This window comes from Thunnus albacares, chromosome 14 (assembly GCF_914725855.1).
Source record: "Thunnus albacares chromosome 14, fThuAlb1.1, whole genome shotgun sequence".
NCBI lineage: Eukaryota > Metazoa > Chordata > Actinopteri > Scombriformes > Scombridae > Thunnus > Thunnus albacares.
This window is the reverse complement of record NC_058119.1, coordinates 12574608-12591531: the sequence shown is the minus strand read 5'-3', so window position 1 is coordinate 12591531 and position 16924 is coordinate 12574608. Positions and strand designations below refer to the sequence as shown.

Below are 16924 nucleotides of genomic sequence, written 5' to 3'. Positions count from 1 at the left end.
AGAGAGGTTAGTTACATTCATTATAACTAAATGATTGGTGAATGAAAACACACAAAATCAACATACAGCAAAGAATCATTTTGGTGATATTCAGGGGAATAGGTTCATGTACTGTATTGTTTAGGTTATGTGGAGCCTTAAGAGTGTTACGTGCTGTAATAAAGTAGGCAGAAGTGTCGAAAGTATGAACTCACTCCAGGTTGGTGAGGTACATCCACAGATCAGCAACAGAAGTAGCCATTTTCTGACTGTAGTAGCTAAGCTATTGGGTTTTGTTCAGCGTTTATCTATGGTTCAACAACACTTTGCCACCACCACTCTGTTGGTGGGGGTTTTTAATGTCCTCCACCCAAGCACCTGCTGTATAAAACGCTGGGGCACTTGTTGCTTGATTCAAAAGGAGGGTGCTTCAATCAAAATAACAACCAGCCTCCTCCTCCCACAGTGATTCAGAACTGTTGAAAGTAATACTGTCAGGTCTGGTTCAGATTCTTCTAGTAATATAATGTAATAGATCGTACAGTATAAAGTAAGTAAAGTGTCATTAATGTGCTTGCTTGATGTGTAGTAAACAAATTCTCAGGTCCCTTCAAGAGTTTATCGCAATAATAGTGAAAATATGTATTAAATGTTACACTGTTAACTGTAACTGTATTCTTATACAACCAATTAATCTAAATCATGTAAATAACTGAATAATTAATAGTGATTGGCAAATAAAATGCTTGGCACTCTGAGGTAAATAATTCAATCTCCAAGTTAGCTTAATCCAATTAGAATCCTTGATTTTTGAGAGGATTTTCTTTGCCTCACTAATAGTAAAACTCACCACTCCTCTTTCCATTCCACTGGCCTTTCATTGCATTATGAAGCAGACTGTGCAACAGCTCATGGCAATTAAGCTTTCAGTTCTTAATATTTGAGACAGTATCAAGACTCTGCCCAGACCTTTTAGTCTGAGCGTCGTCAGGCCACGGCAAGAAATTCTTCAAATTTCTGTCCTGACCTTAATGTGCCATTATTGAACTAGCTTGAAGTACACCCCATCACCCTCTACGCTACCTTCATGTCTATCAGCTCTGCAATGTTTTAATGTGGTCCCTTCCTCGGTTCCTCTGTTTCCATGGATACTGACACAGTGCGCTCAACATCTCCCCGGCATTTGCCTTTCTAAAGGGCAGCTCGAACTCTAGGTTTCAACCTCGTTTTTGTATGACTGCCTACGTTCAACTGGCACTATCATAATGTCTGCATAATGTACCTTTCTGTCTTTTCAAAAGCACAGTTTTTTATTTTCGAGAGCTAATGAGGCTGGATGGTATAGGCACCCAAGTGAACCATGAAACATAACGGTTGGATGTGACCTGTTTCCAGGAAACAAGGCAGGCTCTATTTTCAGCACCTTGGACAGCACATGAGCAACAGCAACACTAGAATTAGCTTTGGATGGAAGTCGACAGGCAGTATAGCTACTGTATGTGGCAGACACACACGGTTTTCTTCCTTCCTCTGCTGTCTCCATCATGTAGAAACCAGCATTTAAAATTGCTGTTTTTACTTATATACTTACTATGATTGTTCCCTCATTGATTTGTGGTCATGCAGGTCACTGAATTCATAAATCCCTCTGCTAACGCAAACACAGCATTTAAAAATCTATAACATAGTATAGTAGATGCTATTCCTTATTCAAAGCTTATTACTCAAGGATATATACTGTAGCTCAAATATGTGTTACCTCTACAAAGGCATCTGTTTGCAACTGTAATTAGCACATAGGCAGGTGGCAGAGTGTCTTGGGAGATTCATATGCTTTGATTTCATGTGCTGCTTTGATACTTTCATCTCTACAGCATTAGCAGCTCTAAAGTGTCATAATAAGTCTTTCACCAAAGCATGATCACTTTCCTGATACCTATGGGACATTTGTAGTATTTCAGTATTTAACACTCTTCACGTAAATATAAAATTAGAAAGAATTGCCTTAGAATTGCAGCACATTTTTGGGAGATACAAGTACATTATAAAAGGCTGTAATTATTAGCACTAAAGAATCAGAAAGCGTGTCTATTCCTGTTCTTGTTAACTTCCATGCTCTATGTATGTCTCCACATTAATATGAAATATTTTCTTACAGTTGCATACCTTTTCTGCAACTAGGCTTGGCCATTAATATGCATAATTGCATATTATGTCGCTGGCACGTCAAGAAGAAGGCAACCATCTTTTTACAAGGAAATTATGATATCCTATTAATGTAAGCTTGGTTGTATTATTTTATAGGCTACTTTTTTAAATTACAAGCCACAAACCCACCAATTACATTTAAGTATAAAAGACACTGGATAAAGGGCATTACACACACTCACCTGAACGTACTACATCAGAATTGATCCTTCAATACATGACATTTGATAACTGTCTTCTAAGTGAATCCACATTTATGTCATGAGGTAATGTAGGATTATTGTCTCGTATGAACCCCATGAACACTACAGGGGTTAGATGGATTTAGTGTGGTTTTCTCAGTGGGGATGTAAGGTGTATGGGAGATCTCACAGTATGGCGTGGACGCCCTGGGATGTGATGATACACTTCAATCTTTCCCTCTTTGTGCAGTTATCACTCAGATTACCCCAGCTTCACACTGCAAACAATCTACAGCCTGGAACTTGGAAAAAAAGAAAAAAGAAGCTTAATCTCTTCTCACTCACAAATGTCAGTGTGCAGTGACAAGATTCTTAAGGATACTTCTTTATTTCTAATCCTCTTCTAAACAATCCCATTTGGAGATGCCTTTCTGCAGAGCAAAGATGGACAAGCTAATGAAGCTGAAAAGTGCCGTTATGCTGTCGAGCCTGAATGCGATCTGCTGCCTCAGACAACGTGCGTTCTGTATCATTTAAGCAGTGTTGTGGTTTGTTCCCCTCCTCTCTGTGTAAAACAGTTGACCTTGGCTCACATGCCTCCAGGTGGGATCCCCAGCATACTAATAAGGGTTAGTGCAGAGGAATGCTATGCCATGGTTTTCTGTGTCAGCTAGCCCAGCTCTGATCTTTTCTACTATTGCCACCTCTGATGCTGCAGTTCGGACTAATGTTTTGTTTAATTCAATGCACGGGATGGTACGTAAGTGCTGTAGATGGTCTAGACAGGCAAATTCTGTTGTGCATTTGCCTGTCTAGACCATCTAGACCATTGCTACAAGAATGGTTCAAGGAAATAATGACATATCTAATGCTCTATTGTATAACAGCTGCACATTATCTACCTAAATTTTTATATTAGCCGTTTTAAAGCTAATGGATCTCTAGTAAGCTGCATTTGTGTTTAGGTAAATCTCCTTTTGAACCTGTAGTCAAGAAATATGTCTCCTTCTGTTCCTTTTTTCATGTATCAATAGGGTGTCTGCATCATGACGACAGCCTTTCTACACTTCTTCTTCCTGGCATCGTTCTGCTGGGTCCTCACAGAGGCTTGGCAGTCCTACATGGCAGTGACAGGAAAGGTTCGGACCAGGCTCATCCGCAAGCGTTTTCTGTGTCTGGGTTGGGGTAAGTCTACTAAAAATCTCTCCATTATCTCCCATCATACCTCGCAGCTGCCATTTTCTTTCAAAGTCTATGGCCAAGGTGTCTTTCCAAGTAACTGTATGTCTTTCCCGTTTGCCGTTCTCATCCTCTCTGTGGGGCAGCTAGATCTTCATCCTATCAGGCTCTTTGTTGTGATGCTTTTGTGCTCCAGTCAAGCTCTCTAAGGGATGGGTAAATGGACCGGCCTTGAGCAGTGGGGGGAGACAGACTGGTGTGGTTCTCCCTTTGCAGGTTGCAGTGACCTTACGTCTAATAAAGAGGGTGTGAGCCGAGCGTTTACACTGCAGCAGAGTACATTTTATTCAAAACCCTCAGAAAGAGATTTCAGGAGAGTGAAATGTTTACAAAGCTAAAACATATTGGAGCGGGGTCTGAGTATGAGCTGTATGATCACACATACAGTATTCTGAAAAGCTTTGCTGAGTCCAGTGTTCAACCATTTATAACATTTACCTGTAATGTAATTATTATCTGTATTGCTACAGATTTTAATCAGACTGGATCTCAGATAATGAAGTTTCTACTGCCTCCCACGCTGTGTCCCCTGCACAATAAAATAATGACAATCATACATCCATATATTCCAGTGAATACACTTGTGTCAATAAACACAAGCAAAGTGTCTCTATCAAAATTTGAACGACTTCAATTTTTTTTTTCATTTGATAAATGTCAGTCTGAATCCTCGACCAAAGGGTTCTTTCTTACAGACTACTAGAAATCTCTCCTTTAAAAAAGATCAATTTGATTATGAAAGAGCCCACACTCATTCTTCTTGTTACCTAGCAACAAACAAGGCTCTCTTAGTCATTGCAGTGCAACTGCTTGCTGCAAAAAAAAAAAAAAAAAAATGGACAAAAGGCTGTTCTGCAATCACAGATTTCGAAAAAATGCCATAATAGACAATTTGGTGATAAGACACTGTCTTTATGTGACCACAGAAATGTGTTACATAATGTCAACATTTTTACATAGTTTGACTTGAAAATAAAATAACTCTAATCCTCACCTTACTACCTGCATTCAAACAGAAGACAAAAAATGTTCAAAACTGATTTCTAAACGATGCACAGCACACCATACCTGTTGTCTCTTAATTCAGCCTATTTGAAGTGCATCGTCTCCGCCAGGCTGTTGCCTGCGCAGTGATTTATGACATGCTTGTGTACACTCGGCACTCTTTACCTCTTCAACACTGCAGAGAGGTACTGGATGGCCACAGGGTCTTCGCCTCATGCCTCCAGGAAACTGATTACATCAATAGCACCTGCCTGCGCTGTTCCAAGAGGAAAAGCATTAATATTCTGAGCACACAGTAGTAAGGACCGAATCCATTACACCAATCTATAATGAGGAGCAATACAGCAAAAATCCCTTCATATAAAAGGTGTGGAGGGCAGTGGAATTTCTTACAGCACAGTGATGAAATTTCACTACGTGCTTTTCTGGACTCGATGCACTGCTGCCATTTTGTCAAAGCACAGTACAGTCTGTTCTCTTTTACTTAATGGAGTACTGAATGTTGATTGAAATATTAAAATGCATACAGTTCATCATATAGTCTCAGAGAGCTATATAGTGTCATACTGTAGCTTCTAATGCAGTGAATCTAGCTGCACTATGTAAAATGACTGGAAGGCATAGGAGCAGACTCTCTGCACTGAAGCAGGCTCATGCTCTCAGTTTCAACAAGCAAGTGGAACTGCTCGAATAACTATTGATTGTTTTCTTTTTAAGGATTACCAGCTTTAGTGGTTGCTGTTTCAATGGGATTCACCAAAACAAAGGGCTACGGGACAAACTTATAGTAAGTTGTTCTTTTTATGTCTGTACTTGTTATTCAGTACACATGCAGTGGGTTCATGGTAACACTTAAGAGTAATGATTAAGTGCTTCTGCAGTGGCTTACTTATCCTAAATAGTGCCATAAACAAAGTCCCATGAACCCAATCAAATTTCTATATAGCGCAGCAAGACCCCGATTTCTTGTGAGCTGTATCCCTGCTGGATACCAAACACATAAACACTGCTTAAAATCTCTTTAGCATTTTATTACCCTGTGAAACTTTGGAAATAGAGTTACAGCATATGGTACTTCTCCCCTGACAATTGAGGAAAATACAATTGTATGCTGGTGTGCGCCATTAACTCAGATGTTAATGCCTTGGTGGAATTTACTGTTTTTTCCTGCTTTCCCTGCAGCTGTTGGCTTTCTTTGGAGGGTGGGCTCCTGTATGCCTTTGTTGGACCTGCAGCTGCTGTTGTTCTGGTATGTTTCGATTATCAGATGTCCAGTTCTAACTTTCATATGCTGGGGATACATGGGAAATGTAAATGTACAACAAATACACTCAGCTAAAAAGGCAAAAATCTGCAGGTGTTTTTTTCTTTATGTAATATACAGTCAGTTATCCCGTTCAAGCACAATCAGAAGAAATCCATCTTAATACAGAATACTTTGCATAGTTTTGAAAAGTAAGATGCAGTGTAGTGTCAGTGTAGTACGGTTGCAATGCGTTAAAACTCGACAAAATGTTCTTATGAAAATGCCTAACAGGGGGAACACACTTTGGTTTCAAAGTCAAACTTATGAGCGTCCCATCAGGCAGTGTGCTCAAGTAATTCCCTTTCATTTGCTATAATGTAGCTGTGAGGTTATTAAGTATTTATGCATTGAATTTGTTCAAAATCTAATATACTGAAGTATTTTAATCATCTTGTATTTACATTGTTACACAGAAAAGAAAAAAAAATCACACAAAGAATGTGATTATGCAAATCACAAAGTCTGTGTCAGAGGGACAGATGACACTGAATACTGAATCATATCTTTCATTGTCAAACTTCTGTTCTGTGGTTGGATTTTGAAATAAAAAGATTTCAGATATTTTGAAAAAGTGACTAAATGTCTTGGACACAGATACTTTACCAAGTCTTGCTGTACTGTGGTTTTCATTTGTGAAAAAATGAGTTAATCTTTGCAAAAATGGCAGAAACCTCTGCTATGAGAATGAACACCACACTGCTGTTATCACTTTACTGATACTGTTACATCATAATCAAACGTCTCAAAGTAACAAAGCTTGTTGAATAAAAACTTACCCAAATGTATTTGTATAAATACTTAATAAGCTCTTTATCTCAGCTAGAGGGATTTGAAATAGATTGTAGCCTAAATGTTTAAAGAAAATTTCCACACAGCTACTGTAAATCTCCTTCAGTTTTCTATTAGAGTAGGCGCTGCTAATAATAGTAGAAGGTGCCTTTGAGAAGACAAGTGTTCCTTGTCAAGCAGATCTTTTCTTAAGGCTGTTGTGCTGGGCTGAGTGTGCCAGGCATGCCTCATCCATTGGCTGAAATGTTACAGAGATGAGCAAACAGTAGAAGCTAGAGGTCAAAGCTCAGCGCAGACGGAAAGTCGAGAAAAAAACGCCTGCGGGATAATGACATCAGTCGTTTGCTACTTACAGACAATGTCAAGCCAGGAAACAATATCTTTAACATTGAAATAATCTTGTTGCAGTTGAAAACTTAATATTCCTGTTTCCTTCCTACTGACAGGTCAACATGGTGATTGGTATCTTGGTGTTTAATAAACTAGTGTCCAGAGATGGCATACTGGACAAGAAGCTGAAGCATCGAGCAGGGTATGACAGCACATCCTTGTTAGTACCTCTGTTTTTCTTCTAAACATTCTTATTCTTAACTTCCTGCAAAAATATACATATGATTTTACACATATGGAGATTTAGACCTCCTTTTCTTGTCATTGAAAGGAAATTAGAAGCATAAACATAAAGAGGTCAGATCTCTCTCTGGAGTGACATGGCTTCTTATTTCCTTGGCAGAATCAGTCCAAGATGAAAATCATTAAAAACGCCCACACATTGGCTGCCTCTACTGTTGCTAATATGATGGGGGGAGAATTTCAAGTCGGGGTAGTGGCTGTTAGCTGTTGTTTGTCATGCTGTTGTCTCTTATGTCCCACAGACAGATGAGTGAGCCGCATACAGGATTAACTCTCAAGTGTGCCAAATGTGGCGTTGTATCAACAACTGCTTTATCAGCAACTACAGCTAGCAATGCAATGTAAGTGCCTGTCAGTGTCTCTGAATCAATAAGACAATGCTACAGGGGGAATCTGCATGCGTGTCCACCTCTACAACTCTCAGTCCACTGCAGAGAACTGATGTCCCAATACATCACATCTACAGAATAGAAAAAAATATTCTATTGTGCATCATACACATGTGATGTTACATGCTTATTTGTGTGAAAGTAACTGGCTTACATTACTACTAGCATGCACATTAAAGCTCCGCTGCTGTACGGAGTAAAAAGGCCATGTTACTTGGCACTACAGACCTCATTGTTTAATCCACACCAATTTGCTTGCTGTTATTTCTTCTACACACTGCCTCCTCCCTTCTCTCAGGGCGTCCCTGTGGAGCTCCTGCGTCGTCCTACCTCTGCTGGCTTTGACCTGGATGTCTGCAGTGCTCGCCATGACAGACAAGCGCTCCATCCTCTTTCAGATCCTCTTTGCTGTCTTTGACTCACTGCAGGGTTTTGTCATTGTGATGGTGCACTGTGTCCTACGGAGAGAGGTAGAGGATGTGTTTAATCTCTCTTTTCTTTCAACCGTGAGCTTTGTTTACTTGGGAGAAACAACCTGAGCGTGTTTCATTTTCACTTAAAAACATGGCAGGAAGTAGATTGGCTTAATCACAAATTCAATTGCAGAAGATTTGATTGTTTTCTTATCCATTTAGGATTTAACTAGATCTTAACCACCTTAAAAAATACTAAATGCAAAAAGTTTTTGCTACCAGGAATAGAAGTCGTTTTGGTATTGTGTCATGATTTTCTGCACATTCAGAAGTAAAATATGGTACCTTTTCAGACTTGACAGAGGATTAAAGAAAATATGAACTTTGCATGTCTTTTTGTTGTTTAAAACATGTTGTACACATTGTGCACATGATAAAAAGAAAAAAGAAAGAAAAAAAAAAAACCTGATACCCCTTGTCCTTAGGTCCAAGATGCTTTCAGATGTCGGCTCAGAAACTGCCAAGACCCAATCAGTGGTGATGCAACAGGAACCTTCCCTAATGGCCATGCTCAGATAATGGTAGGTACAGTTACCCTGTTATCTGTAACCATTAGATCCTCTATAATTTAAGCAGACCCAATGTTCCCTGGTTATTTATGATACACATGCACACCCTCTTCTTCTCCATTGACCTCAATTTAACTTGTGCTCTTCATGCAGCTTTTTTTTTATCTTTATTTTGCAGTTTAACATCGTCTCTAAAATATGAGGCATTGTTTCCCATTGGTTTATAATTTCTCACACAACGCTTTGGTAAAGCTACAATTACATGCAGTGTAGGCACTTGGCCTTCTGATAAATGGCATTAGTTCCCTTTAGCTTTCTTAGGCCCTAAGCCCAATCTTTTATTTCAGTTTGATTGAACTTAATGTCCATGTTTGCAATGCATCCCTCTCATTTCCTCTCCCAGGGTAATAGAGGACTGTTCCCTGCCTGACCTTTGAAATGGGACACCAGTCTCTTCATCTAGCGGGACGATGCCACTGGCACATCATAGAAATGATCTTCCATTAGTATTCTAATACCCCTCGGAGTGAAATAGTTTTCACAATAGCAGAATGGTGTCAGGGCCCCTTTGGTTCAATAGAGGCATTAGCAGCAAGCACAAAATGCTTCCTGGCTGCTGCAGTTGCATTTTCTTTCATATATGTTTCATTGATATGTTGTTAGGATGAAGCAGAGGGGAAAAAAATGACTGCTTTGCATTTTTCTACAGCCTAGGGAAATAATGAAAAAAACATTATCGATCCTAATCTGGCTACTCACTTTTACAGCTAAGGATACAGTTGATTTTTTTAAAAATAGAAACCGTGTAGCAGTACTGACCATTTGATTGTCTTCTACCTACAGACAGACTTTGAGAAAGACGTGGACATCGCCTGCCGATCAGGTAAAGAGCAGATGGTCTCGTATTAACAAGATCCTCCTTGCCTTGCAAAACCTAGTAAAAAATAGCTCAGGTTATATAACAACCAACAATCCCCACAGGAGTTTTTTCACAGCTACCAAAACACTGACTTTAATCTGAGAACAAAAAAAAGTATAAAGAGAGCTGTTGGAAATTCACTTTATTTGTCAGCTTTTCGGCAGTAAATGACTGCAGTAAATGTGAATAACAGCAGCTTTTTTTTTTCCATCTTCTGGCAGTTGCGCTCATAATTATGTTTTTCATGTTGACACCACCATAGAATGGGTGTGTAGGTGCTAGGTTTCAGATTTTGGGAGGATTTTCTTCCTCTAATGTTTAACTTATATGAGTGGGAAGTAATATTTCTTCCTGATTCCTGCCTCTAGCTCTTTTGTACTTTTGAGCTACAGTAATTGTTGGTAGACAAGTGTATGGTTTAATAAAAGTATCATGAAGAAATGTTCCTAAGAGATGGGACAAATTATCCTGCATGTAACAAGAGGTAGCAACTTGCACAAGCCTGGAGCTTCGTTTTCCTCCAATCCCTTCCAAACCAGTGAAGAACACCTCCTAAATGGATCTGTGGGGAATAACCAAGCTGACCATTATTCAGAGCGCTCAGAAACACAGCTTGTTAAGAGACGAAAGGGGCTGTCTGGCTCTTCCGACCCATGTTGCTCATGCTGTGCAGTCTTGTATAGCTAAAGTGGACATACCCAATACAAAAAGGCAGAGCAGACAGTCATTTATAAATCATGACCAGAATCAGAATGAAGTAGAGCTGCAGTCAGCGAGAAATGCACTTCACAGATTACTCTCTGGGCTCACAGAGTTTGAGTTTGTTTTTTACGAACAGGAATTATTGTCAGGAGCAGCTTAATATTCTGCATTGTCACACCATACAGCATAAACTTTTCATAAACTTTCCTCTGTGCCCACAATAGGCATTAAATTAGGCTGAAACAAAAAGGTGATTATTAGATCTCATTTGTTGTCTTTGTAATCTCCTTGCAGGCTTTTTATGAGCACACATAATTCTTACCAATTCATGTGGCAAAGATTAAAATGCACAGTGTGGGGGATAGGATGTTCTTATAACCAGAAGGTATTTCTGAGTATCTTGCAGCTTTTGCTTGGTTGAATATTTGGTGCATTACAAGGTCATCACCAATCAAAAAGTTAGGATTACAGATGCTACATATGTTGGAGAGTTTCAGGGAGAAAATTAAACCAAACCACCTTATTTACTGCTACATTCTCCTGAGATAGATGTGTCTGCTGATGCGTCCCTTTGCATTTAGGTGCAATGTCATACTCTGTGTATATTCACAGTTATTTGCCCTGCCAGCTTTGCAGCACAAAACCCTTTGAGAATTGGTTGATATTGATTTGAATTATTTTGTTCCTTTGGTCATATGCTAGATAATCTCAGACAAACTAACACTTCTTTCATTATTGAGAATTTTCAGCTAATCCTCATATCACTCTGCCCTGCAGCACTCCACAAAGACATGGGCTCCTGTCGCGCCGCCACCATAACAGGCACCCTTTCCCGCATTTCCCTCAACGATGAGGAGGATGAGAAGGTCCCTGAGGGCCTCAACTACTCCACGTTGCCTGGCAACATCATCTCCAAAGTGATTATCCAGCAGCCTTCAGCTCTGCACATGCCTATGGGAGTGGGTGATCTGAAAGAGCAGTGCATCGCTGACAGCACCGCTGACATGCGCCGCACTGTTTACCTGTGCACCGACGATGCCATGCGCCAGAGCGACCAAGACATGGGGGGCCATGACATGGAGGGCCACTCGTTGCAGGGCCAGGTGATGGAGACAGACTACATAGTCATGCCTCGTGCCTCTGCTGCAGCAGTGTCGGGGTCGGGTAATGTGCCCACCCTTCTGAAAGAGGACACCAAGATGAACATCACTATGGATACGCTGTCACATGAGAGGCTGATGCATTACAAGATGAGTCCTGACTTCAATATCAGCCCGTCGGGCTTGGACCACATGAATGTGAACCTGGAACAGCAGTATCCGAGTGCTCCAGAGCAGATGCAAAACCTGCCCTTTGAACCTCGCACGGCTGTTAAGAACTTCCTCGCTGAGATGGAGGAATCTGCGGGTCTTTCAAGGAGTGAGACAGGGTCAACAATATCTATGAGCTCCTTAGAGGTACATATGCTCATGTGGCAGAAGCACAGAGGATACAGAGCTGCAGCACATACTTTACCACACATTTTAAAAACACATTGTATGCCTATGTTATGTACATATATTTGTAAACTGCTGATTTCATAACTAAATACCGTCATGTTTTATTTTCACAGAGAAGAAAGTCACGATATTCTGATCTGGACTTTGAGGTATGTAAAAATACATGTTTCTTTCCATAGTACATGCATCTAGCTTTTTTATGCAGAGAAAAGACACTTTTTGAAGTTGTGTTTGTCATTTGATTTATTAGTACTTGTTGTGCCTCTTAAGCTTATTGGAGTTACACAGCCTTGACCCAACAAGATTTATTAACATGCTGTGTAGTTAAGGTAAAAGCAAGGCTGTCAACTGACAAACAGGGCAACAGTTTTCATCTACATTTTGTCCTCCTCCATCTCGTACATCCATTAACTATACGTTGATTTCCAAAATGTATGCTTTTAAAGTCATTTGCACATTTCACATCTGATTTTACCACTGGTTTCAACAATGATTATATTGGCTTGCAAACACTTATTCAAACCCCCTTTGGCAGGTTGCAGCATTTCCTTTGCATTGTTAAATCAGGTTTTTACTGCATATATATAGTACACACATTCAAAGTAAAGGAAACGTAAAATGAATGCTTCTGGCAGCTATTTTGGCGTGGGGTGCGTTTTGTTTTAGCTTAGATGCACACCACCCCTTTAAAATGGAAGACTTGTGCCAAGGTTTGATTATAAGCATTTCCCTTATGCCAACAAAACTCTAAATGAGGCAATTTGTCATTGAAGAATTATCTTAAATTCAGATACTCCGGACATTGCAAATTAAAATAGTTCAGGCTTTCAGTGTCCTTTCGCCTTGTCCTTAATTATCTTGGTGTTTCCTTTATTTTGGCAGTTACTTGTATATATGCAGAGACGAGTAGATTTGTTTCAAACCTGGCCTTTAAGTAAACTACCATGACACTAACAAATTGATCAGAGTTGGAGTGGGTGGAGAGGAAGATGCATTTCCATTATTGGCTGTCAATACCAAAGAAAAAACCCTTGCCATTGCAGAAAGTCATGCACACCAGGAAAAGACACATGGAGCTGTTCCAGGAACTGAATCAGAAATTTCAAACCCTGGACCGATTTCGAGACATACCAAATATGGGCAGCATGGTGAGTAACAGGAAACCAGGGGGGTGGCTGTCAGCCAATTAAAGCAATCAACATCCAAATATCCTATTTAGATATCCGGTGCAGGACACATAATGTGTGATTGTGCAAATGAGAGGTTATGTAGCTAAAGTATTCATGTGGAAGTGAACCTTCCTATACATAGTGGGCCTGCCGGCAGTTGGCAGGGGGTGAGTGAGGGGGCTGCCCCTTAAAAACACAGAGGCATTTTCTCCACAAGGCCAGTCTCAGGGAAGAAAGACCTTTGGTAATCTTGTTGCAATAGAGTGCATCCATTCCAATGCAAGGCCATGAATGCACTTTTATTTACATGCACATTTATCTACTTAGCACCCCCATCATTTTTCCATTAATGCATGGCAGATTATTTAATCTATCAACATCTATACAAATACTACCTTAAGTTTGCTCTTCTCTTACTTCAACTGTGTGCGGGGGATCTTTTCTTATGAAATATTTTATCACATTGGAGATAGAAGTCAGGTGAATTATGAGAATTCTCTGTGACCTTGCTGCAAAGCAAAAGTCCCACCATCTGTCTCCACACCTGGCTGGAGCCGTAGACAATGGGGATGTCAAGCTTTATCCATCTCTGTCTCAGACAGGGAGCTATGTTTTCTGTGTGGAATGCAACAAACAGAAACTGGGCTGGTGACCAAACGCAGCTAGACTATTAGACAATGTCAACTACACAGCAGCGTTTTTGGTTGCATCTAATTCTTTTTCACTCACATTTCAATCACCCCTACAGCACAATGTAATTTGAGGCCTGTTGCTTAGTTACCAGTGCAAGTTCTTTTGTAAAGAAAGCGATAACTACAGTACATTCTCACTCCCCCTTTTCCTTTTTTTCCCCAAATGAATCAACTGCAGAGCTGGTTGCAGACATTAGTATCCATTTTATATTCCCTGACTGGGAGCAGCTTCTCTCTGTTATTTGCAACAGTGTCTTTGGGACTGTCAATGAGAGCACATTCAGATGAATGGCTCACACATGAAGCCCATATAGTGCACCAGAACTTGGGGAAAACACAATTCTGCTATGACTCCATGATAATAGTGTGAGCATGTTCACATTTAATACACTACCATTATCTTTTGTTATTTGATGCTTTTCACAGCATTAATCCATTATTTTCAATTAGCAGTGGGTAGGAAATCATAGAATGCTTTTTTGAATGCACTTCACTGGAAAAGTTTTGTTTTTTTTGACAAAGCTGTAGAGGATGTCATGCAACTAATATCACACCCCACTGGCCATGTTCACAGGACAAGGCAATGCCAAACAAGAACCCATGGGAGAGCTACAATCCAGCCTGTGAGTACCAGAATTACGCCACTATGAATGTACTAGAATCTGACACCAAGGACTCACTGGAGATGACGCCTGCAGAGTGGGAAAAGTGTGTCAACTTACCCTTAGACGTCCAGGAGGGAGACTTCCAAACAGAGGTCTAGAGGTGAAGAACAAGAAAATGCAAACTAGGGAAGGAGGAGAAAGGGATGTATTTTGCACTGAATAAAGCAACAGACTTTTCTAACAGCCTTGGCATACATATCTGGATAATACGAGTGTGGCAGGGACATTATGTGCCAATACAATATAAGGACTGAGGAGAGAGAAAAAAGAAAACGAGGGGAAAAAAACATCAGTGTTACTTTTTGTATTCTCACTAGTGTACTTAGTGTGGGGCAGCCTGGTGTACAATATTTACCATCATGTGTTTCAAATTATCTGTTGAGGAATTGGCTAAAAAAGGTAATCTCTCTAGATGAAACCTCACAAAGCAAATGACATGCCATGTCGTCCCAGCTTCATTGGGTCTAGTTTTGATTTCATAAAACTGGACCCAGGAGCACAATGTATATATTTATGCAGGTTTTTAAAAAGTTTATAACAGTCTGTTTGGCCATTACTACACTTTTTACTTTATAATATAAAACATGGGAGGCAAAGAGGATTTTTTCTGTCATATTAAAATGAATGTTTGTCAAGCTACATTCTTCATTGCTTTAAATGCAATAAAGATAATACTCACTTTTATATAAATAATATATTTCACAACTTTAATACTGCAGAATCTGCTTGAAGGATCCCAGCAAGCTCTCTCATCTGCAGCTCTGTATAAAATATTTAAAAACAAAATGTTGTATGGTGTAAATAAACTTTTGTCTACATATGTTTTACTTGTGCCAATTTATTTTAATGAGAAAAAAAAATGCCAACCTGATCAAAAGTTATAGCGAAAAATGTTAACATTTGAAAAGGAATGTAAATAAAAGAGGAAATATGTTCGTACTGCTTCAGAGGTTGTGTCAAGTTTATGTGGTTTGTTGGTTGTGGAGTTCATTACTCACCTCGCTTAATTAAGAGGGCTTTTGAATGTATGAAATCAAATCATGGGAACGTGACTCAGTGTGAAAATAGAGCTATCCCTGTTTGAGTATTCATGGTGAAATTAAGAAAATTGGACTTCTAAGTTAATAACCTTATCTATAATTCAACCTTTTCTCCACCTCACTTTAGCATAGACTAGATTATCCAAAAAGAGTCACTCAAGTGCCCTCCGGTGTCTCACATACTGTCCCCTCTGATGACTTTTAGCTCAGGTGAGTCATTCTCTCTATGATTTAAACCCTACCTTTCACTGTAGTTGAAGGTTAGAATGGTAAAGTTTCCTCTTGACTCACCTCATAAATCCACCCTCGTATCTTATTTATGAATTTGTATAGGAAACATTCAAACTCTTAATAGGTTTTTGTGCCTCCAGAAGGTTCACCTGATAAGATCAGTTAAGATTTTCCTGGGCAGACAGGGGCCAGACAGAGCCCGGATGGGAGGAGGATGTGAGGGCTTAGGGAAAATCTTGTTTGTTCTGTCTGGTGGTCTGCAGTATGGCTGGCACTCTGGCAATGAGAACATCAGTATGTGTCCCCCCCTCTGGGGAAGCAGTGGTCCACCCAGCGGGAGAAAAGGAAGAGATGGAGAGAACACAGGAGGAGGAGGAGAAGGAGGAGGAGGAGGTGTGATTTGGATCTGCACCATCACTGAAGAATGACGACAAGAGGAAAAAGGCGGACAATAAACAGAGGCTTACATGAATGAGGCCTTTCAGTCGTGCTCTGACATCATCACAACATAAATTAAGTTAATTATATATAGAGCTCAGTCTAGACATTAATATCTAAATTTACAGTGCATTTCAATTACCAGACATAATTAGGCTAATTATATACAGCACTGGTGCCTGTTAGATGCTCTGTGGGAGTTTTTTCCCCTTTAATGTGCCAACCTCCAACACAATGAAGTGCCTTTAGAAACACTGTCAGTCATACAAAGCCTGAAAGAATGTAAAAGATAAGCAAAGTGAACATTTTTGAAATAAAATGATACATTATGGGGGAGTGATAGTGCATACTTGTATACAGGCGTATGAAGGGTTTTGAGATAGCAAAAAAATATATTTTTGATCAACAATTTTTCAAAATAAAGCTAAATGCCTCGCTTAAGTGGACCTCGGTTTTGAGAGATCATGACATCTTTAGCAAATAGAGTGCATTCATTAGGGGACACTTCAACTGCTACAATATTTGTTTTAACCATCAGAATTTGGAAACTATTTCTACTGCAATGAATGCTCAATAAATCCTTGGCTGACAACCTTTTTCTTCCACAGAGTGAACGTCATCTGTGGAAAAGATGTAAACAGACAAAACAGACAAATCTCAGTGCCTCCAGAGATAATTTGCGTGTGCATCTGACCTAATGGTATTCAAATGAGAAGTTCTAAATGTGTATGGGATCAAAGTTCTTCGCCAGCTCTGCTGGGTGAATTATGTCACTGTCAGATGAGTGTGCAATGTAGTGACTCACCAGCTACTGAGAATGACAAACTTTACCTTACAAACACTTAAATGTGCTGTTT

General features: G+C 39.8%; 1 protein-coding gene across 2 annotated transcripts in view; it reads left to right on the top strand.

Moving 5' to 3' along the window:
* adgrb3 (adhesion G protein-coupled receptor B3) overlaps positions 1-15300 on the top strand; it is a 124109-nt gene extending 108809 nt beyond the window's left edge. The window contains exons 20-31 of one of the 2 annotated variants that reach the window (XM_044373726.1): positions 3404-3554; positions 5331-5400; positions 5796-5862; positions 7155-7240; positions 7584-7682; positions 8029-8200; positions 8629-8724; positions 9556-9595; positions 11111-11790; positions 11946-11981; positions 12876-12980; positions 14268-15300. In XM_044373726.1, the coding sequence (XP_044229661.1) occupies positions 3404-3554; positions 5331-5400; positions 5796-5862; positions 7155-7240; positions 7584-7682; positions 8029-8200; positions 8629-8724; positions 9556-9595; positions 11111-11790; positions 11946-11981; positions 12876-12980; positions 14268-14456 (1791 nt within the window). In that variant the 3' untranslated portion in view covers positions 14457-15300. Of the gene's footprint in view, positions 1-3403; positions 3555-5330; positions 5401-5795; positions 5863-7154; positions 7259-7583; positions 7683-8028; positions 8201-8628; positions 8725-9555; positions 9596-11110; positions 11791-11945; positions 11982-12875; positions 12981-14267 lie in introns of both variants that reach the window. The other variant, XM_044373725.1, reaches the window with a different exon arrangement.
* Positions 15301-16924: the final 1624 nt, after the last annotated feature.